Consider the following 24681-nt stretch of genomic DNA (forward strand, 5'->3'; position numbering starts at 1 on the left):
TGCTAGGACTGCATCACAGTTTCTCAATTTGCCTTTTCTTCTCTAGAAGAGAAAGCAAAATGTTTAGAAGTAAAATGTTGTATCCAAAATTTTTTTCTCAACAACGTAAAACCTCTGAAGAAGCTCTCATTTTCTATAGTGAATATTAGGAATTTTTATGCAGTTTACACTAGATATTTGTCCAAAGGAGCAGTGCAACTAATTGGGGATTAGTGCTTCATCACTTGGAGAGGCTTAAAAGTAGATAGGATTGAACAAGTTGCCTCATAGCTTTCTCAAGCTTTCCATTTTACATAAATGGTTACTTTGTTTTTCTTTCACTACTCCACTTTGAGGAGTTTGAATCTTTGTAGACATACTCTGAAGTGTAGTAGGGCAATCACCTTAACCACCATCATAAGGAAGCCTGTTCTGTGCATTAGGAAATGACACAGCCTCCCATGACTAGTAATGTGTTTGTTTTTTGTAAATCAAGATGCAAAGCAACTTTAATAAGCAGTCGCTTCAGCATAGTGCCTCTGGCTGAACATCCAGGCATGAGACGGAACTGCGGCTGTCAGGACTACATCAGCATTTAGTGGGTACTGCAGGGTGTTGTGGATTTTGCACTTTTACAGCTGGTTCAGCCACTCCAACCTGTGTTGATAATTTCAATTTATACCATCAAAAAATAAAACTTATTATAGGAAAGGTATGTCCTGGCAAAAGGAGGCCCCTTTATTCAGATATTTTCTGTGCCTTGGGGCTTTGTTTCTCCTAGTAGGCATGAGGCAGTTTAACGCAGCTCCTAATTTTCTCTTTCCTGCTCTTTGATTTATACAGTCAACCTGTTACTATAAAGTGTAAGTGCTTTCCAGTATAAGATTGATAGCAGTAGTGGGGTGGTTACTTTGTACAAACTTTGGCACCTCTTTCTCTTTTGAGTAAGATGAACTGTGTGGAAGTTTGTTTAGTTTTAACTCATGTTTTCTCTCTAAATTTTCATCAGGATTATTTGGGTAGTAGGACTATATAATATTAAATATATAATTCTTACAGTGCAAAGGTTTTTTTAAGAAAGCAAATTTTGTGCTATTTCTGAAGATAGACTCAGCATTCACTTTATTGAAGTTGGATCCCAATAAGTGGTGGTTGCTCTCCAGCTCATACTGTTTTTCATGAATTACCATAAGGTGCAGCTGCTGCTTAGATCTTTAATGGTGTCTATTGTTATAGAAGTTCAGTTTGTTGTTTAATTTGTTTATTACTTTGAAAATTGGGCTTAAAAACACCAATGAATGTCGAAGTTTTTTTTTTTAAATGGTAGAAATCCTTCTGAATGGACCCTGCCCTGGTCTTGGAAGTCTAAACAAATGAGAAGATTAAGAATTGAAACAGCGGTATTCTGTGGTAGTTCTTAATACCTTAATTAGGAGGAAGCAGTGGATTACTCCTATAGTATGAACAAATCTGATGATTAGTAACATATTGATCATACAAGTCCTCAGGTTTAGTTATTTTCTGCTCTTTGAAAACTTTTTCTACCATTGTCGCCATTTCTACCATCAATGGTAGGTGGTGACAGATCTTGCTCTTTAATTTGTTCTCCATCTCTCAGCACTTACACTTCTGTCTTGGTTTAGCTCTCAATGGTTGTTTTCCAACCATGATCTCTGTCAGGCTTCTAGTAGGTGTGGGAGACATCTTGTCAATAAGAACAGGTCATTGCTTCTGGACTTCTGTATGCTTTAGCTTTTTCTCCTCAGTCTTGAACAACAAGCTCAGTCTGTCTGAGCTGTTTAAAATATTCTGAAAGCTTCCTTCCTTTTCAGACACCAGCAAGATTATTTAGGTGATACAGACAGTTCTCAAACGGCTGGTGGTGAATGAATACCACGCCCTGTCCACCTATCAAGAAGGCAAAATGGAGGGGCTTTTACCACATGAGCGTTGCGTAGCCTGTCATGTGTAGTGCTGTATGGGTTCGGTTCTCTTTGACTGGTAGGCTCTCTGGAGAGTAGGATAGGCAGTTTCACCTTGGCACTCTTCTTTTGAGCCCCTAGCTCACTGGGGGTGGAGTAAGTGATACTGTTTTTACTTCATGACCTCTGGCCGTGAAGTTGAATGCATCGTGTAACATTACTGCTTCTTTGTACGGCTCTGCTGTTCTAATTGGTTGAAATAGTTTTGTACGGATGGTTTTTGTTTCAGAATATATTGGGAAAACAGGAGTGGAAAAATATCATCCTGTTCCAAAAAACAGTGTCATCCATTTCCCCATCAAAACTCATATTTTCTGATTAATGCTTTTGTAGCTTGTTCGTAACAGCTTCTGGTGAATAGAGGTGCTTTGAAGTCCTGTGCAGAGCTGAAGGTCTGCATTGGATGTTTTAGGGCTAATGTGTTGTTTGCCTTCTGTGGGTGCTGGGGTGTGTTTGTTTTGGTTTTGGAGGGTTCTGAGGGGCAACATGGTAAGCCTAAATGCGCTTACACTGTGTGTGCTGCGTGGATGAGAAACTAGTGTTTAAGCCCAGATCTGGTTGAACTGAAAGCATGTTGTTTCCCTGTCTTGCTGGTATTCCACAGTCAATAGGACATTAGCAGTGTTGAGGCAAGCTTGTAATCAGTTCTTTATACAAGTAAGATATTTCAGATACACTTCTTTTCTTGTTGCTTTTATAATTATTTTTTCCTTCCTGCCTGAAGCATTTACCCATGGAAAATACCTACTCCTCAAACTTACCAGTACTAATTTGCCACTTTCTTTTGAAATATAAAAACAAGGTCGTCTTCTATCTTTAGATAATATTAGCTAAAATGTGGCAGTAAAGTGACGGTGAATAGCTATGTAAAAGAGAAGAACTAATGATCATTGTTAGTGAAGGCTGGATAAAAAGAAATCCATCATAGCTTGAGATCCTTGACAGCAGAATTGACGTCTAGCCAGCAGTTCCCTGTCCTGTATTTTTGTAGTTTGTTCCTTTTATCCAAGTATAGAATTTTCTATTTGTCCACATTTATTGCATTCTTTTCTTTTTTTGCCGACTGCTTCTCCAATTTGTCATCATTGATTGTTCTAATGAAAGAAATACAAGACTTTTCAGAGCTTTTATTTCATGGTCTCTGCAAACTCTGCCATCACTGTACTAATTTGCACAAACCATATGTTTTTCACAGAAACCTTGAGGGCCAGGACTAACGCTTTTTCTTTTTTTTTTAATTTTTAAACGACAGCTCATATTATGAAGTACAGATTGGCCTGAAGAAAAGGATCATTGATCTGATGCCCTTGGCACTGTTCAAACTTTTGCAAATATATGAAGAGGCAGCATAAAGTTATTTCGAGGTGTTCCCAGAGGGGACGAGTCTCAGACAACCGCAGAAAAACTCTGTTAGGGAGTTGGCAAATTAAATACAGGACAGCAAGAGACCTCTCTCTCTCCTTTTTGTAGTTAGAACAGAAATACTTGAATCCTACAGTGTTGAAGTCTTACTCTTTCATAGAAAGTCACATCAAAGTACACCATAACTTTTATTTTTACAACCTGAAGTTGTATGAATACTATTAGCAGCAAACTTAAAGGACACTAAGGAGAAACTGCCATATTTTTCTTTTTGGGAATTGAAAAAAAAATGGAGAAAAATTGTTTCAAGCATTATTAGAAATCAAGAATGAGTTCTGAGTAACTTACTGCTCTACTGTATTGTTTTGATTTTTGACAAAGTAATTACAGATAAGATGGACAAGGAAGTGCTTTTAATATTTTGTGTGGGCTTTTTTCCCCATTAAAAGCAGTATTATGTGGAAAAGAGAACTTTAAATAGGGAACTGTGTTTATCTACCCTGCTACAACAGAATCATTTGCATAAGAGAATCATTGGGCTAATGCTTATTGGTATGGAATTCTGTTCTGGTGTACATCACCTACACCGTGGGTTTGAATTGCACATGCTCACACACAGAGCATTATGTGTGCAGGTTGTATAGATTGAAGTTGATACTAGCATCGTCTTAATTGTTTCTTCAAATTCCTGCTGTACTCCACAGCTGTGACTTTTATTTATTTTTTTTTCGCTATAGGATGTGACTGTGAAAATGCAGTAGGCTATATCTCTTATTCACTGGAATGGGAATAACTTCCTATTTATCTGACTTTTATGAGAAAGCATTGGTTCTCTTGATTTATCTGCTTAGATTGTAGAGGAATAAATTTGCAGCATAGTTTATGTAAATAACCATAAAGCAAGACACATAAAGTTTAGTCTTGAGAAGAGTTAAATTTTATACAAGAATCGCTAAGAGAAATGGATTTTTTTTTTAATAGACAAAATTCACAGTTTTTAAATGTTTCCAGCTGAAAACTTTCTGTAATTTTCCCTTTTTGTAATTGAGAGTCTGGCTGAATACTAGCAACAATACCTTTTGGGTTGAATTACTTGGCATTGAAGTTCATTAATTTGTTGAAATAGTGCAGTCCTATTTATAAATTTACATTAATTTGGACAGTGACTTATGACTTTGTTTTCTTCGTAGTTATTTGAACTGCTGGGCCCTGAAGGTTTTGAACTCATAGAGAAACTCCTACAGAACAGATCTCTGATTCTGGAAAGATCTTTGACTTGTCCAAGTGATAACAGGTTCCAGACTCTGCAAGGTAAGCAACTACAATGTTTTTGTTCCAAACCAGACAAAAAGTATTTTCTAACTGTTTAGTTATATTTCAAACAACAGTACTGTGTATGTGAACAGCAAGCCAAAAAAAAAACCCCAAAAAAAAGGGAGGGCATATTTATGTGGGCCTAAACAAAGAAATCATGGTCTTATACAGAGGAAACAAATACATAGTGCATATATTTATTTACTTTTCAACTGCCTGTGGGCACATGTAATTTTTAAGTGTATTAACTATTGGCACTGTATCTGTTTTAGTGGATTACTCTGGAAATAAGTTCATCCTTGATTATTCTTCATCTGCTTTCCTGCTTGATCTCTACTTTTGTACTGTCATCAAATGTAGGTCTTGGGGAGAAAAAGCGCAGTAACAACCACTTCCAAAAAAAATAAAGTGAAGCTTAAGGATGGATAAGTGAAAGGAAAAAACGGGGTCCAGGTTTTATACTGTGATTTTTGTTTTTATAAAATAAATTGCCTGTGCAGAATAATTCTTTTAAAAATCTCTTGTACAAATTGCCATTTAAAAACAAGTATTCTCACTTTGTCCTCTGATAAAAATAGATCTGTCCCATTGCATGTTCACAGCACACAGAGTTAGAAAAAAGTGAATAAAACTAGTAATGGTGGACTTAAGCATGGCTTTCTGTCTTGGTGTTTATTCCCTTCTGAAATAAACAAATAATAAAAAAATACATTCAGTAGAAACTGAACTATTGTAGTTTTTCTGCTATGTACAGATTTTAGTTACACAAATATTTTCTTCTCACTTCGGAGAAGTAGTATTTTGGAAGCTATTATGAATTTATTCTTCATTATGCCATCAATAAAATCTGTCACAGTAATTTCTGCTAGAGTGTGGAGAAATAATATTTTCAATGTTGTGCTTTTGAGACAATAGGAGAGCATTACCGATTGTATGCTTTTTTTCACTGATGAGAGAACCCTTCTTTCACTGTGGTAAAGAAGTCAATGATATTTGAGTATCTTCTGAGATTGAAGATGCTCTGCCCCAAGTTCAGTTTATTAATTTTAATAAGGCTTTTTTCTTTTAAGTTGATCAAAATTGTATTTCTAATGGGGACTGAAGTTTTATCTTTCCAGAATTGCATTTGGGGAAGGGTATCATTTGTGTCTGCAGAAACGTAGTTAACTTTGAGTAATTTGTGTCTTAAGAAAATAAGCACGAGTCAAGGAACTGTACATGTACTGCATTTTTGTAGCATGCTGTATTATTTGACTATTTCTTATGTAATTTACTTCCACGGCAGTAAAGGTGATTGTTGTGCTTATCAGACAAATCAAGTAACTGTTCTTTGCCCTGGTGTGTGAATTAAATTTAGTCAGGAAATTGTATGCATTATTGTCCCCTTTTAATATGAGGGGGAGAGTTAAAGCTACAGACATGATGGTTTTAATGTGGACATTTTGACAGTTTATTAGAATTTTTTCAATGCTATTTAACAAGTTATAGTCACCTTATCCAGTATGTGTGCTTTGAGATGTAGGAGTTTCACTGTTAGTGTAGGTGAAAACTAAGCAGCACAAATAGTTCAAAATGTCAGTCAACTGTGTTTATTTGATGAAAAAAAAATTTCAAGTTTTTGACTCTAGAGTTTGACTGCAAAAGTACATATGAAACATAATTAAGTATGTAATATTCAGTCAAGCCTACATTAAATTAATAATCTGCAGAATTTTGAAAATAGAAGTTTAAAAACACTGGTGTAGTTAAAACAAGACAAATCTCTCCACCCCATTGCATATAAAAGACTTGGTTGTGTCTTTGGCTTTGGACAGTAGTGGCCTCAGAAGGGTGAATGTGACTGGGCTTTTTTGGGTTCCTTGCTCCCCTAGATCGATTGCTTACTGTAGTTGTTTTGTGGTTCTGTTTCTTCTTGATTCAATTCTACTGCTTAACCACATAAAGGGAAAGAGTCCTTGTGGTTGTATAGAATAGGATTTATTTTCTCACTTGTTTAGGAAAATTACATTGTGAGTATGTTTTCACTACAATCGTGTTATCTAGTAAATATACGCCAATTTTTATGTGAAGAGGCTGTCTAAAAAAACCAGCCTGTTTAATGTTTTCACACCATTCTACTCATCAGTGTATACACAGAAGAGAGGTAAGTGGCATTTCCAGTGTCGATGAAGTCGTCATAAACACAGAAAAGAATAAAGCTCTTCCTGTTGCTGCTAGCCCATCCTCTTACTTTGGGATGAAGAATTTTTGTTTGCCTAACAGTGGTAACTTTAAATGTCCTACCTTTGGGACATGAGCTGCTACTTTTAGATTTCATGAGGCCAACTGCTGCATGGTCATCTAAATAAAGCTAAGCTATCTCTAAAAACACCCCCCCACCCCCAGCCTCCCCCCCGCCAAAAAAAGAAACCAACCAACAAAATTAACCTTAAGAATAAAATTGTGAAAACAAAGGTGGAATCCAGTACTTATGGAGATGCATACCTGTTCCCATATTTCAGAACAATGCAAGAAGTTTATAGGAGAAAATGCTAAACCCAATTATGGTTGTCAAGTTACAATTCAGTCTGAACAAGAAAAGCTGTTAATGAAACAATATCGTCGGGAAGAAAAGCGGAATGCCAGAAAAGAAAAACAAGCTGGGGAAGATGGAGAAGTTTCTGGAGAAGGGCTAATGTGCTTTGATCCCAAAGAGCTACGAATGCAAAGGTAATGAATGCCAAAAGTTGAGAAATGCTTCTGTTGTAATTACTCCTTCAACATATCATAATAGTTTATTTTCTTTAGTTTGCTGTGGTGATTAGGTGATTCTGTCTTCAAGTCACGTTTTATTACAAGTGTAGAGATTATTTTAATATGAAAACCTAATTTTCAGGGAAAGAAAGCAGCGATCTGCTTAATGAGACTCTTCTTGATCTTATCTATGTGGGCTGGAGATGCAGATTAGAGGGGCAGGCTATCTTTCTTAGTGCCTGTACGCACACTACTCGCTTAAGATTTATGAAGTCTCTACTAAATCTATCAGAACTATCTTTTCTTTTTCCTCAAGATTAATGGGTACTATTTTGCATGTTGTCTGCTAAAGGTAGTGGGAGGAGTAGAGGAGGGGAGGGGATAAGGAGCAAATAAGCTGTTGTATTTCATACTGAGAAAAATATAGTGGGACTGGTATTTAACTGTGAATACATGTTGCTGTATTGCTTAAAAAGAGGCAAAACTGCATTTGAGAAAGCCTTGCACTTACCAGATTGAACTTTTGGGTTTTATCTAAACAGTGTGTTATAAGGTAACTGATGCCAGAGAATAACACTTTAAAATTCCTTTGTTCATTATTTTATGCAGTGTTTTTTTCCTTAAATTTCTACAACTGTTCTACAATGACTTTAATATACCACATTCAGTTTTTGTGATGGCTGCCTAAAATGGGCAGAATTATCACAGTTATTTTTCTGCTCACAGAGAACTAGCACTTTTGAATGCTCGAAGTATGCCAGTCCTAAGTAGACAGAGAGAGATGGACTTCGAAAAAATTCATTATCCGCATGTTTATGATTCCCGAGCTGAAGCTATGAAAACATCAGCATTCATTGGGGGTGCAAAGGTATGTGTTTGGTGCATGACCCTTCTTGAACAGTGTAATCTTTCCCATTGAATAATGTGCAGCAGGGTTCCCTTTGTTCCTTTAGAGAGTCTCCTCCTTATCAGAGTCCAATGTATGAAGCAGTGCATCTTTGCAGAGGGTTTTATACACTTTCATACATTCTGTTTTTATTTTGACTCTAGAAGAAATAATCTCATTCTCAATTAATGTATTTGTGGGGTTTTTTCTAGGGTCACTTAAATCATTAAAATACCATTTTTCTCTTTCCATCTTTTTGAAACCATTGAAATGACTTTAACAAAATGAATGCTTTATGAAATTCTAGACTTAATGGCTTTTGAAATTTAATAAAATGGAGTTATCTTTTTTGTCTTTTGGGGACCATTTTCTGAGTAGTAAAACTGATTATTTTCCATTTTGGGGGTTCGGTGCTATCTATAAAATGAATCAGTGAGAATTGCTTTTATTTTGGATTCATTTTTTGAAGGAAAGCGATGAACCATTGTTTAAAGTGGATTATACATAATGACACTTTCTGTTTTCATACTTCCAATTAATTTCCTGTAATACTGTTACAGGTGTTCTTACCAGAGGCAGTTCAGAGAGAAAACAATAAAATGTATGAAGAGGTGAAAATCCCCCATAGTGAACCAATGCCTATTGGTATTGAAGAGAAAATTGTTTATATTAAAGACTTAGATGAGGTGAGTAAACCATTTCAAAGATATTAAATTAGTTTTTACTTTATATTACAAAAAATTAACTGGAAAAGATTACTACTTAATATTGTGGTTTGTGATGTGTAAATGCACCCAGTTAGTTTCTTCACTACTAATTTTGAGAATATTTGTTGGGGAATGTATTTCAGTGGTATAATCCCTTTCATGACGACTCAGATTGGAGAAATTCCTGCTCTAAACGACTTGTTCATGAGTTGCAATTCTCAGTTCCTTTGGCATTACCTGTTTAGCTATTTATGGTTTTAAGCTGGGATCTGGATCACTGAAATGAAAAGATTATGGTGATTCTGTTCTCTTTCTGGAGACCCCATGGAGACGTGACACATCTTGATTTGTGAAGAATGGCTTGTGACTGCACAGCACTGTTTTGCAGTCCATGAGACTAGTCTTATAGTACAATGCAGTTGTTGGGGGTATTGAGTTACGGTGTTATAGACTGTAAGGGGTGCAAAAGCTTCAGGAATAGTGCTTCTTTAAGCAGAAAAAGGCAAATCATTATTAGGAAAATTTTGATGATAGAAAATCATCGTGGGGGGAAATCATCAGAGGGCAGGCGGGGAAAAATACAACTAAAACAAACATTAACATTTTAACTTTTATTGGTTTAAAATGCTGAAAAAGCTGAGGTAAGGGAACTACATTTGTTTTTAGTATTTGCAGCCTAGAACTTGCAGTACTCATCGCATGTACCTGCGTGCTCCTTATTGTATATGACAAATCTGTTAATAAATGGAAGATTTTGCTATTGATTTCAACAGGTACATAAAGAGCAAGCTGTATGTGCATATGAAGAAGGTTTTAAGTTTTTTAGCTCTTCAGCAGCGTACAACATAGAAAAATGTTTCCCACTTTTTTCCCTGGGGGAAAACAGGAAATGAGAATATAAATCTAATACGGTTACCCAGAACACTTTACTGGGGTTCTGAGTAAAGATTATGCCTTACATAAAGATTTAACTCTTTTTAAAACAGAAGACAGTTTAATTTTAGAATCAGAAACTGTTCTTTTCAGCTTGGGTGACAGTAACTAATGTCATGTTTATGAAGTGACTGACAGCTTAACTAGATAGAAAAGTTGAACTGCTTCAGCTGTAAAATGTGACATTTTATATGACAATTTTCAGCATGACAGCTTTTTGCAATGAAATGTCTTTCTCCTAGCAAAATACTACCTACTAATTTGTAAGCTTTTCGCAAGAAGTACCAATATTTCAAGAGACAATAACTATTTTTCAGAAAAAATATAGTTCGGACAGAAAAATAAATATCTAAAAGAAATAGTTTGCTGATTTTTACACATATAATGTTTAAATTAAATGTTACAAAATGCATCAGTTATACAAATTTCGTGAACAATTCATCTTCTTTGTAGGTAGTGTATGGTCAAGAGGCATACTTCTCAGTTTTACAGTGAAATTCTGAAATAGAAACAATCTTCTTCAGAACTTTTCCCTATGTTTCCTATTACAGAACACCAAATAGGAGTGTCGACAGTAAATACGATTTGGAATGTTTGAACAGTTATGTATTTAATTCCCACCCACAACTTTGATACCCAGTTTGCAACAAAAGATGACAAATCTATGAATAATTTGTCCAACTGCAGAACTGTCAGATTCCCATTTCCATGACTGAGACTCATAGATTTGAATCTTATTCAATAACACCTTTTTCTCAATCAGGTAAAGAGACTGAAATTGCCAATGTGTGTATTTTTTAAGATAAACTGGTCAAGAAGTATGTATCTTGGTTAGGGGAAGATTTCTTTTTGCATTCTCTGCATGGCTGTTCTAGATCTTTAAGCTCATAAAAATCTTGGTTGGTGCTTAAAATTTTGGCCAATAACTGGAGTCAGTTTAAAGAGCAAGAATTTTTTCTGTCAATGTGGTTTATTCTTTTTTTGTTGAACTAGTGTGAGCAAAAGCAGAAAATACAATTTTTTAGCTTTCTCCCTAGCATATATCACAGAATCACAGGTGATTATAGGTGCTTATATATATAGGTGCTTATAAAATAGCTCTCATATCCCTGTATAGGTATGTTTGCAAGATTATTTAAAATATAAATAGATTTGCAAGGAGAAGAGGTGACAGTAAATGTCACTGTAGATAGTTCATAGCAGCACCTGAAGGCTTCATGAGAAAGTTGAGAGTTTTGCTACTATTGACTATTATGAGATGCCATTAGTAGTAGGGTTTTGTTGTAAGACATTGAGTTGGTCTAAATGTACAGATTAAGGTTCTCATTCTGTTTAATGAGTCAATATACATGCAGCCAATAAAAATAAAGGTCCCCAGGAAAAAAGCTCAGAACAACCAAACAGTCTAGTGTTGCCGTTACAAGGGTATTTATCACACAGATGTCCAAGCACTTGCTGTTTTATGGAGAAATCCTGGTGGTTTTAAAAATGATAAATACTCTTCTTCCTTTGAGTTTATCTGTTTAGTTTTCACCTGTTCTCCATTTCACCAGTCCCATTTCTGTTATGCTTTGGTGAGTTTCTTACCTTGCTGAGAGCCGGCTCTGGCTGTGTTTCCCTGCCTCAGGTGCTAAGATCTGTTTGTCCCAGTATTCAGTTTGCATTTTCTAAGGTGTTTCTCCTAGTAAAATTGTCTCTTTTTTACATCCAGAAAATAGATCACTCTTCTGCTTTCCAAGAGCAGTTTTACTGACTTACTTTCAGGCTTAAGCGTTTTAGTTCTCATTTGCCACAGAGCCACTGCGAGGAGGAGGAGGTGGGGCAGGTCAGAGCCCCTGGTGCTCAGCGCAGTGGGGGATGGAAATCCTTCCTCAGCTCTTAAAGCTGAGAGACGTCAGCCTGCTGGGGAGAGGCCAGCTGTTGTTGTAAACTGCTGGTAACCTCTCTGGAGCTACTTTGCCTACACAATAATGATAAAAACAGTGATCCCCTTCTTTTTCTGTATATTTTTTTGGTAATAAAAGGCTCTGTTCTGTGAGGTCCAGCGTTCTTTTGCTTGCTTTGAGAAGCTGCGACTAGATGACAGAAATAAAAATGGGTTTGCACTACAGAAGATTTTGACTTTTTCATCTAAACACCTGCCCTCTTTGAAACTTGAGGGACATCTATGGGACATACAGGTCATTGCTTCAGCTACAGAGTATGACAAATTTTGTACAATTAGAAAATTTCCTGGGCCTTCCCCTGGGCTCTTCGTCACTTGATAACTACCTTGCCAAGTGCGGAGAGGTTAGGTCATCAGGAGAACTACTGTACAGCTGACGTTCTAGCTTATTGTATTGTAGAGAAGTGTGCTTTTATTTAGAATTGATTTATGGAAAGGTTTTAATGCCTGGTGTAGATTTCTTTTTAAGGGAAAGACATTTATATGCTATTGATAATATACATAACCCTACATCTTGATTTGAAAGTTTCCAGTGGTACCTTCACTCATTCAAAGTTAAAAACCTGAACAGCATCAGTTTTCCCAAAGGACTGAAAAGACATAAACCTCACTGTGAAGTGTGACCAATAAGAAAGGGCATAAGAAGAATGGTAGCAATTCGTAAAATTAGTTCTTCACTAATGCTTTGTATCAGCTATGTTGACAAAAGTGGGCCTGGCAATGTACAAAGACAGACCAAGAAGCTGTGCTGAAGTGAGCGCGTTTCACAGAGAAAGTATTTTTAGAAAATGCTTCTATTAGTAGCATAAGCGTTCTAATAGGTAGCAGAGGTGTCAGTCAGTTGTGGTGAAGAGACTAAAGGCAAAAAGTCTTCATTATCCAACTTAATATTCACATTACCTAGTAGGTGAAAATTCTGTTATTCGGCTACTAGTTTGTATTTGTGTCACCTCTGCCTTTTAACAGACAAAGGAGCTCTACAGAAGAATCTGTAAAGTATAGGCATAACATAATACTGGTAATGAAACTAAAAACTTTTTTTGTCAAAAAGTTTAATTTCCCTTTAATTTTCCTGTTAAAAGACAGAAGGTAATGAATAGTCTAAAATGGGCTAGTTTATATTCCTTCAAAATTGTTTCACTTTCAACTGAGTATTAATGCAAGAATTTTTGAAGTGTCACAGGAGCTTCTCTTCAGTCTTTATGTTTTCATCTACACAAAAGTAATTTTAAGGACTCTAGATATTTCTCATCAGTTACGTGATTTTGATCACGTTGTCAGCAGTTTGGGTAGAATCTTTGACCGTGTAACATGCCTATTGCAGAATACACTATTAAATTTTATCTTCAAAGCTCTTAAGATCAGAACTGAGTTCATAATAAGGAGTTCATTTGTATTTTGAACTGTTAGCCAAAAGCTAAACCTCTGGATCATGTAAGCTGAAGTAATCTTTCATTTTAAATGTTTTTAAGTATTAGTTCAGATTTACTTACATTTTTTTCTCATTTCCTTAGGCTGACATAAACATAGATTGAGAAGAGATGAGAGAAATGTATTCCTCTATATATTAATTCTAACGAAACACATTTTAACCACGTTTTAAACATACATAGAATTATTTTTTTATTTGTTTCTTTTGTACAAATATAAGGCAAAATGACAAAACTTCTATGAACCAACTCCAAAAGGAGCAGCAATGCCTTAAATTAGCACAGGCATTAATAGGAAGTTCTTATTTATAGGATTGGCAGTGTAATCAGGATGCATCTTCAACTGCATGCCAGAATGAAGAAAAAACACATTTTAGCTAGGTTTGGCACTATATTATCTGAAATCTTAGGGCTAGTATTTTCAAAGTTAAGTATTTAGTTTGGTTAAATCCTCCTTGTGAAGGATCAGAGCTTTTCTAAAGTGTTTAACTTCATGATTAGTTAAATTATTCCGCAAGCAGATTTTTCTGAAGCATCATGTAATCAGTACTTGGAAGAATCCAGATGCTAAGATGAAACTCATGATACAAACTTACAAAACAATCCATATTTTTGTAGCTACCATTCCTACCTAATCCCATTATGCGCTGCAAATATGAGATCAGGAGCAACTAACCTTTCATAATTTAGCAGCCATAAAAGCATAACATAGCATCTGTCATAAACTGCTGGCATTAGCACTCTCCTATTATCTGTGTTGTACCTTTTTCTGCTTTGTCACCGCTACCTTTCTACACTATGATCTGAACGGCTTCACCTCCTGCCACAGTCTAACTCCACCTGTGTCATCTCATATTCTTTTTTTCCTACCCCCATTGAGTTGGGAGCAGGAGATACTGGTTTGCACAGAGGGTGTTGTGCTCCTGCTCAGGAACATCTCTAGCATTCAATGGCAGAAGGGTGCGCTGTGTCCCACAGGAGTCGCAAAGGGTTCTTGCCTTACCGCAAGGCAGCAAATTCCACCCCCAACTTGATATGTAAATATTTATTCTTCTTGGCATTTGTTATTATTTGGAGAGCTATGTTTTCATCACTGTATAAGCACACGCAGTTTATAAGTAGCTGGTTGGTCACACCAGTTTAGTGTAAAGTATTAGGGCTACAAAGATGATTAGGGGACTAGAACATCTCTCTTAGGAAGAAAGGCTGGTGGACTTGGGTCTTTTCAGTCTGTAAAAAAGAAGACTGAGGGGGGATCTTATCAACACTTATAAATACTTAAAGGCTGGGTGTCAGGAGGATGGGGCCAGTCTTCTTTCAGTGGTGCCCAGCGACAGGACAAGAGGTAACGGGCACAAACTTCAGCATAGGAAGTTCCACCTAAACATGAGGAGGAACTTCTTTTCTTTGAGGGTGGCAGAGCACTGGAACAGGCTGCCCAGAGAGATGGTGGAGTCTCTGTCTCTGGAGTCATTCAAAACCCGCCTGGACGCGTTCCTGTGTAACCTGCTCTAGGTGACCCTCCTCTGGCAGGGGGGTTGGACTTAGATGACCTCCAGAGGTCCCTTCCAACCCCTACCATTCTGTGATTACGGTGCAACTACTTGTGAAAGTGGCATGCTAGCTAGGCTGTTTCAATAATGAGAATTTTAAAAATGGAGTAAGTGCAAGCTTAGATTTATTAGCTTTGGCTGTTTGACATGCAGCTTGACCATTACTGAAATATATTTTTTGTACTTACTCTAAAGGCGTTTTTGTGCCAGCCTTTTTGCCAAATAAATGTACCTTTAAAGTCATAAACTCAGGTCAGGGGAAGTTCCTTTTCAAGACTGTGAAAACAGGTTTTATCTAACAAATTGCTGTTTGTGAAAAATGACTTTAGCTTTTTTCCTAAAGTGGGTGTTCAAGGTAGGATTTATTTCTTTGTGTCATATTATTTCCATTTCCTTATACTAACACTGCTTAGTGGTCTAAATAAGAAATGTGTTTTTTTCTCTGCATTATGTGAAGGAATTATTACAAAATCAATATTCTCTTTTTTCCTGTAATGTTTTCTTGGTTTTACAATTGTACAAAGTAAGTCTACTGAATAGAAGTACGGATGTTTTTGCATAAATTACATTTTTCACATCCAGAATGTTGGGTCAGTTATTCCAAAGTTGATCTTGGTATGTATTTCAGTTGCATGTTTTCCAAACAGCAGTTGGCAGTTGGACTGAATTGAATAATTTTTAAAAATAATTATAATTTTATTGAAATCTTGTCATTTATCCAATGAAGTATACTAGTGAATTGCTCTGAGGAAAGCTTACAAGTTCCGTAATCATTAGTCCCAACTTAAGACAAGGAAAAAAGCCATGTAGGTTATGATACAATGTTTTTAATAGCTGGTAATGTATATTAGGAATTGCAGTCTGTCTCCATATTTCATGGGGGGGTTCCAAAGAAGGTAGAATATGTGCAATAACAGGTTAACAAGAACATTGGAGTTAAGGTTCTACAGTGATGTTAAAGCCTACAAATTCTGGCTTAATTTTCTTCAGCGTGTGGATTAATGAGTATTTTATCATTACTTTAGAATTCCAGATGCAAAATTTACAATTTCTGCATCACATTGTTTGACTATCTAACATAGGCTCAGCTGAGGCTTTTGTGAATTCTTTTATTTAAATTGTCTGAGTAAACACTGTTGCTTTGGCTGAAAGCACATGAAAATAAGTGCTTTGTGCCAAACCGACAGTTTATTGTCCATCTAGTGTAAAATTATAAACTTTTCTGTTAAGAAAATCCTATTTCTTATGAGAAATAGTTAATTAAATCCGCATTAAAACGATCTGTTGCCATGACGTGCAACCTCTAAAGTGCTATTCTGGTCTTAAAATTTACCTGTAATCTGAAGTTAGAGAAATGGAAACATATGCTGTGTTGCTGGCTACCAATTCACTGTTGGAAGACACTTGCTGTACTTGAATATAAATCATTGAATGTAATATTTTTAAAACATGTGCTTCAATTGACTGTGGCTTTTCAATTTTTAGATATCACTGTATGATTTCCTGGATGCTAAATAGTTCTTTACCTTTCAGCAATAGAAACATCTTCCCATTGTGATAAATCTCTGAAAAGTATTTTGAAAAATATTCTTACTTTATTAATATAGCTTTTAATATTGTAAATGATACGACGGCACTTTTCTGGATTCATAAAATCTTTCTATTAGTTTAAATACTAGTATTCTTTTGCCAGTAAGATGCTCTTCTTTTCTTCAACGGAATCACTGATTTTATTGCATTCCAGATTGCTTTATTTTGGGTAACATCTTTAAAACAAAACAGAGAAAAAGAGACTGGATAAGGTAATATCAAATAGACTTGATATGGTAATTGAAATAAAGGTACACTGCAGTGATAGCAAGGCTTTATGAATGTTGTAGTACAACTTTGAATTAATTCCGCAGTGAAATGTGAAAGTCTGAATTCCTTGATTTAACATGGCACACGGATGTCCGAGCTCCAGCGAAGCAGACTTCTTAGGAGCAAAGCTTGGGAGGATCAGGGATTTCAGCTACCCTCCAATTGCCATGAGTTTGAGAAGCAGAAAACTAACACCAAAAGGGAAGGTTAGGAATGAAGGAAATAGATGTGGAATCAAGCAATACTTCACAAATAGATAATTTTGTCCGATAATCTGAGATTATTGTTCTAAACATGGTTCCACCTATATCTACTTTCTCCTGAACTGAGAGTATTTTTGCATCTCTGAAGTCTGTATTAAAATATATAAAGTAGGTTTCCTATAACAACAGAATAAGAGCTTATGTTATTGCTGAAATGAGAGAGAAAAGAATGTGCTATCTCAGAAGAGGTGTACTGAAGATAAAGATTTTCTTTTATAAGGTACCCATAGTAAAACACAAAAAGAAACGAGGTGTCGTCAGGGATAGTGATATCAAGGCTGTTCTAAAATAAAAAAGCAAGAAATAGAGATTGACATTTTGTTTTCTGACAAAACCCATAAAACACAGTATTAGATATGTTCATCTCATAGCCACCTCATGGTTTTCCTCCAGAACATGTTATTTTGTAACTTGTACAGATATTTTTAAAAACATTTTGAAAGGCAGTGGTACCTGGCAGTAAGGATTGTAGTATACCCTTAGCATTTGTAAACTGTGATTTTTGACTAGGCGAAAAGATGTGTTTGACACTATTATAGTTTTTGAGAGGACATCTCTTACCACAGGATGAGAAATTGAAACTATTTTCTCTGAAACATCTCTGCATTAGGCAGGTGTGACATGACTGGAATCATTTGTCTTTGTCCTAGCGTCATGTGCAGTTTAGTTGAAGACATTTTTGTAGTCTTGTGCTTTTATTCTTTTTAAGATTATCAAGGCTTTTGTCTTTTTTCTTTAAACGTCAGTTTCTAAACACTATTAGGATAGTATATTGTATAAAACATTATAGCTTTATTTGTTTTTGTTGTGGACTTATCTGTTTACATACTCATATAAGAGTCTCTTAACTTAGAAGTTTGATGGTTGTGTTACGTGAACAAGCCATATTTAAGACACCAGAGATGTTGAGGGTAGCAAGGATGCTATGAAAAATGGATAAATACGCCTTTGTTGTGTCAGTCTGGCTTATGGTTTTATGCACATTTTTATTTTCAGAGGCTTGATATTAATGAAAACATATGTGAAAAACAGTGATAAATATAGATACAGCAAGAAAATAAGATCCTTATGAACATAGTATTTTCAAATGTCCTTTTCTAGTGAAGTTGTAATTGAAACTTAAACAGATCTTATTATTTATAGATACTTTTTTATTTTAAGTATTAGTAATGTACAACTTTTTTATTGAAAAGAGCTCTGTAAAATCTGAGTTATTGCTTCTTGGGCAGTATAAGTTTGAAGACAAGCAATTAATTGATGAATGGGTCAAAGTCTAATACTGAGAATATCTGTACTGAGAACTTAATTTCTTTTAGTCTGTTCTTTAAACTAGCATGGCTGTGGATGATATACTAAGCAGAAGGTGCTGAAAAATATTTAGTAGATACTGTCATGTAAGAGTTGCATATTCATACAGTTATTTGGTATTTTGATCGCTCCTTTTCACACAAATAGTAAATAGGAATAGGGAAATGCACTTTTTAATAATAGCATGAGGTAAAATTGACTGCATCTGATTTGAATAAAATGTTAAGCCTGTTTCATTTTCTACACAGCTGCCAAGTGTGTGTATATTGTGTAGTGCTGCCTCTGAAATGGTTGAAAATCTGATGGGAACACTTACAAAGGCAAACCAGTAAAGGGCACCAGCTGCTGAAAAGCACCTGCCAAGCCACTGTGGGAATAGATGCATCTGCCTGTAGCTAGAAGTAATTTAACAAAGTACCTGCTTTTACCTGTCAGGATTTTAATTTGTGTAAAGATTCAACCAGGGAAACTAATTCTGAATACCTAAATAATAAAAAAAATCTGTTGGTTTTTGGGGTTTTTTTGTACAAAAGAACATCACTTCTGAGCAACAGGAGTCTGTGAAAGGTTCTCATTCTCATAACTATTTTTTGTTTTTAATAAAAACAAACTCAGATATGGCAGATAAAAGTCTCAGCTAACTGTGCATAGTGTCTTACTAAAGGATGCAGTTAGTATGGAAGAGATTATGCTACCGAAGAGGCAGGTTTCCAGTTTTTGTTTGGGTTAGCTTGAGAGACGAATCTCAGGGGGTTTTGTTGAGAATATATGTTTCTTTTTTCATTGCAGCATATTTGATTCATTGTGGATGGTAATGTGCACACAAAAATTTTTTACAAGCAGAAGTCATTAGACATATTTCACAAGTATTTTTTAAAACTGTTGTACTTTTTGTCTTTTGATACTTAAATTTTTATTGTTCCCACACATTGTGGTGACCTTACCACACAAGTTCATCATCCCTCACCTACCGTTAGTTTTCCTACGATGGATCAGCAGAAAAACTGTGAATACTGCTGGTTTAGTTGTGATTTGGGAGAACAAAATAGCTGTGTTCTTGCAGAAAAAAAACTGTGCGTGTAGTCTTCCCTTGTAAAATTAAGGACAAAGTCATTTTACATCTGTATTGTAAGACAGTACTGGCTTCTTGGTTAGCAGTAGTGTGAAATTAACTGAAACAGAGAAGAAAATTGAGTTGTAGAAAGATTATGACAGTAATAGTTATTCCTCTGGGAATATTCTTGTGTTTGCCATTGTTTCATTTTTACTTGATGAGTTAAAATTATTACTAGTTTCAACTATAATTACCCTTCAGAGCACTCTGTTAGTTTTTCTATTTTTTGTTAGGTATTGTTTGGAAGAAATAGTTTATGTTGTGTTAGGGATGAGCTAAAGTAAATAGCTTGAAAATATTATCCTGAGGTGGCTTCTGTGTTACCAGTTTAAATATTTGTTTCTACATGAACAGGTATAACTGATGCCTTTGTCTGCATAAAATGGTATTGACTTCATTGGTGTTTATTTAAAAATAAAACTACTGAAAGATATCTGTACTTCAGAAGCATATAATAATATGAAGTGCTGTTACCCTTCTCTTAAAGACAGGTTTAAATTTCCTTTCAAAGGAAAACAGTACTTGGGCTCCAAATCGTGGTATTGAACTGACTATAAATTGAGTGACTTTTATTTATGTATTAAATTTTGTAGAGTAAAGCCAATGACCAATCCAAGAAGCATTTTAGGTAGACATATTCTGCCACACAGCAGCTGCATGTAGCTCAAAGAAATCCGGCTTTGTGGTTCACAGCATTTTTCCCTCTTGTACTTAATCACCGTAATATTTGAAATCCAATTAGATCTATCTGGTGACTTTGCAGCTGTTATGTTTGTTGACCTCATTAAATGATAATAATAAGTGAAATATTTAAATTGAGAAAACAACTTGTTAAATGTTCATTTTTCATTCTTTAGGGAGGCACATTTATGTCATTGACTGAATGTATGGAGACTTCTTGGTATAAAGCACAAGCAGAGATCTGTAAAGTTTTTAATGAAAACAACTCAAAGTGGGTTTAGTCATTTTGATAATTAAGACTGGAGAGTGAATAACGTGCTTCTGCTGCATCCTGTTTAGGGGATAACCATTTCTCAATGGAATTTCATAGTATGAGTGTGGAAGAGGAACGCAGTAGTCTGCTTTACTTTGATAGCATACCTGAAGGCAAGCTTTCGTTCTTAGGAGTAATTAATTGGTCTTCAATTTAAATTTAACTAGAATATCCTTTATTTCTCTTTATACTCAACACCAAAATTGTTTTTCATTTTTAGGAAATATAATGTCAAAGTGACAATTTTCAAAGATGAGGGAAGTGTATGCTATTTCTGATATGCAGTAACATTTAAAAGATTAACTCTCACTGAAAATATATTAGACAAATCATAGTTTGCCTGATTTTAATGTTTGTCTTTAATTAGCACAAGTTTCAGTACTCTCCTTGAGACACGAATCTCTTACTTAGGATAAGAATGTCCCAGGTCTTTCAGTAATAGAAAAGGGACTGAGGTTGTCCATCAAGGGATTCAGTTAGAAATCACCAAATAGTTTTAAATATTTTTAAAAGGTTTTGGGATAGATGAGCTACATGACTAGAAGATTGACTTTATATCTGATAGACTGTTCATCTCAGACTTGAAGTTTTCATTAACCTCAAGATCACATGGTGAATGCTAATGTAGTGGAAGTTTTAAAATTTTTGAAGAGTAGTAGTTGTTTGAGTCTACAGAACAACAGGGACCAACAAGTAGTGTAAAGTCTCTTAAAGCGGGAAACAGATTTTGTGTGTGTGTGTTGTATCATATTCTAACAAAATGTTTTTTCTGAATTCTGATTGGAAAATTGGAAATATCCTGCCACAATCTTTCAGTTAGAATATTGAAACAGAGCACATCAGATACGAGTTATTTTTTCTTTTCATTGAATGAATAAATGTGCTTTTTATGATACTAACAAACACAGTAATAGTAGAAACCATTTCTTTCCTCTGTAGCATGTTGGAAATTAATCTGGAGAAGGGAAATAGGAACTTTGCGTTTGTGGGAAACAAGATATAGAAGAAGAAGATTTTATTTAGCTCTTCATAGGAATTACTTACCATTGAACGTAATATAATGAAGGAAATTTCTGTGCAAATGTTCCTCCCCTGCTTTTGCCCTCTGAATCTGAAAAGGATGGGGGTTTTTTCTGAGTCACCTGAGACTATGTAGGAGATAATTTCTTGTGTTCCTGATTCTTCTCCCCCTTGCTGTTGGCACCTGTGGACCTTTGTCCTTCTGGACCTCTAAGATGAAACTGTCTCCCTGCCATGCATAATCCTTAGATGGAGACTTTTTGGCTTGTCAAATGTATCTTTAAGCTACATTAGAATGCCTCTCTCAAGTTTTGCATCAGTAATTTGCCTACATCAGAAACAAGTCTGTTTAGCATATCAATAGGTACTATAGCAGCAACACAAAAAGTCTGGTCCAGTTGTAAGCTTCAACATCTATCCTTTTCAAAGTATGTGTGAAAGCTCTGTTAAATCTGTAGTGCCATTTGCAAAGCAAGAAGGATCTTCTTCATCATCTTTTCATTTTTTTGTGATACTGTAGTTTTCAGTGTCTTAATTTTCCATTAAGAATTAAGAATTGCTGAATGGAAATGCCCAGATGCAGCCCATTAGAAAGTTTTGTGTCTTTATCCTGACTCATACCTCAGTTATTCACATAAGTCTGTGTGGTATGGGAGGTTCTGGACTTTGATACCTTTTGTCTGATGTCTGTCTCTTCCTCACGGTCACCATTTTTCAGGTTTGGCCAAAAACTATCTGCTCTTTTCTGTCATTCCTATTAGATTTTCCAGTTATCTGTCTAGGCTACTCGCAGTAGTCACACCTTTTTTTAAGGTGAGTATATGCCCTCATCAACACAACTTACTGCATAGAAATCTTTTTTGGTTTTTTTTGTTTGTTTTTTTTTTTTGTTTAATGCTAGTAGTGGCATATTCTTTCAAAACTGCAACAAGAATATGGAAGGAAAAGAATAAATTGGGTCTCTCTTGATATGGTGCAGTTGTTTCAAAATTCTGCCAATGAGTTCAGAAATGGTGATTGATGCAAGAATTCAACTTTCAAAAAGTAGCTTGTGTGTACTTTCATATCATACCACAATATCTTTATTTGTGAAAATTTAGCTAAAACCATTTTATATTGGTTGCATAAAAGGGCTTCAGTTTTTGTGCGGTGTGTTAGTAGATTTTTTTCTCACCAATGGCCAGAACTTACATAATTCCTTTCCTGATGCGTTTGTTATCTTTCCTTCTTACCTGTTGGATTTCTCCCTTTTTCTTGCGGTGTCTATATTCTTGAACAACTCAAAAAGGGTTTTCTGTATTAACTCTTCGAGTACATTTTTTTTTTTGAGACAGTGTGCCTCTAACAGTGATATTTTTTCCCTTTTCTTTTAAAGAGATGCACTATGTTTTCCAGGGGGAATAAATTAAGGGAGTGATATGCCATCAGCAGAGCTAGGAGTCTGTTTTAGTTGCATACAAGTGTAAGAAATTATGAGTGTTCTCTGAATTGAAAAAAAACCCCCAAACCTGTAGAATAGGCTGTGGCATATAAACATCAGTTACCTCATTGTTCCATCTAGAAGAGTCAAGGAGATGGTGGTAGTGGAGGTGTCAATACATAGTAATCCAATAGGAACCTTGCTGTTAAGGGTAACAACATTTTAAATGTTTTAATCTTCACAGAGCTTTTTGCATTTCATTATTCCATGCTCTCGGCTTTGTATAGCATTAGGTTATTTTTAAAGTTTAAAGGAAAGAAACTTTATTTGATACTGTTTATATGGATGAAATGTGAGAAAATTTAAACTCAAATCCTTCTATCCTCATAAAATTTTAACTTCTGATGTTATTAGGAAATGCCACAGCTGTTGCTAACTTTCCTTTTGCTATTTTTCTACTACCTGCATTACTTCAAGGTAATTTTTGCGTCTAATTCACAAATGGCATCAGAAAGCTCTAGAGGAGGCTGTGTTCTGATCTCTGTTTCATTGCTGTAATTCTTTTGGCATCAGATACTTTTGACTGTACAATAGTGTCACTGAAATCAGAATCTTGCCTGTGTGTCTATTTGGATGCCAAAGTTTATGTACATTTGCTGTGTTGTAGAAATAGTTGCTTTTATGGAAAAATCTTTCTGAAACACTTTGTTATGCATTTCCTCAAATCAAATCACCAGAGGGTATAATCATTCTGTCTATAAACTTTTGTCATATTATAACTAGGCTGAGGAACATAGCAATTCTCCCAGTGAGGGGAGGAGATTCCCCAAGCTGTTTCAGTGTTTTAACTCAGAGCAGTGAAAGCCTTGGAGCTATGGTGCTTTCCCATCATTTCCATCAACTTGATTTTGGGTCTATATATGCAAAAGTCTTTGGTTTTAATCTATACATTGAACCAAAGATTATTTCTTAATGTTTTATTTTTAATACAATAATAACTGATTGAATAATTCAGAAATCTATAGAAAAGGTATGACTGCTGCAGTTGTTTGTATAGCATATCTTGTCAAGAGAATAGTTTAGATAATGTTGGTGGCAATGTATCTATAGACTTAAAAAGGATTTTTGTTGAAATTACTTCAGGCGTGTTAGCTCTTAGCTGTCATATATGAAGTTAAATATTTTCCCTAAAAACTCTTGCTTTTGAATGGATCTCTGCTCTTTCTTCAAGAGAGCAGATGGTAGAACCTGACGGTTTAAAAAAAAAAAAAAAACCAAAACCAAAAAACAACCAAAACTTACAAAGATATGGTGGGTTTTTTTATTTATTCTTTTATTTAGGGTTTTTTTTTTTATTGGTCTGTTTTTTCAAGGAAGCCCCTATGTTACCATAGTTAGTAGGAGACTAATTTACTACTAGATTTTGCTGCAACTTGTTTTTTAATGCAACTGTTCCGGACTTCCTCTGGATGGAGACTGGTTCTTCTCTAATGAAAGCTTATTTGTTGAAGAACACTTGCTGTTACGACCTGTCCGTAAGTTTCACATTTCTGAGAACGTTTCTGAGAGTAACTGTTCAGAAAAATAACAGTTTCGGTATCTTGGCAAACATGACGTCCAAAAGTCTGGAGGGGAAATGTTTAATCAGGATTTAAAAACGGTATTCCAAATAAAGTAAAACCATAATATTTTTCATAGTTTGTGTGCTATGATAGCTTTAAGCAGAGGTATTCCTTTCATATATAATGAACATATGTATATATGGATACATTTTTATTCTTGTGAACTCTCTGTCAGACTCTGGAAAAATTTTGCAGTGTTTGTTTTGAATTTAATTACATTAATATAACCTGAAAGTGTGAAAATTTCCCTGGTTTC

The 24681-nt window shown here is 35.3% G+C and overlaps 1 protein-coding gene across 2 annotated transcripts in view; it reads left to right on the top strand.

The window, feature by feature from the left end:
* Window positions 1-24681, top strand: part of ASCC3 (activating signal cointegrator 1 complex subunit 3) — a 276745-nt gene that overhangs the window by 39587 nt on the left and 212477 nt on the right. For both annotated transcript variants that reach the window (XM_074581044.1, XM_074581045.1), the window contains exons 5-8: window positions 4514-4634; window positions 7139-7346; window positions 8097-8238; window positions 8817-8942. In XM_074581044.1, coding sequence (XP_074437145.1) covers window positions 4514-4634; window positions 7139-7346; window positions 8097-8238; window positions 8817-8942 — 597 coding nt within the window. The remainder of the gene's footprint in view (window positions 1-4513; window positions 4635-7138; window positions 7347-8096; window positions 8239-8816; window positions 8943-24681) is intronic.

This window comes from Larus michahellis, chromosome 3 (assembly GCF_964199755.1).
Source record: "Larus michahellis chromosome 3, bLarMic1.1, whole genome shotgun sequence".
NCBI lineage: Eukaryota > Metazoa > Chordata > Aves > Charadriiformes > Laridae > Larus > Larus michahellis.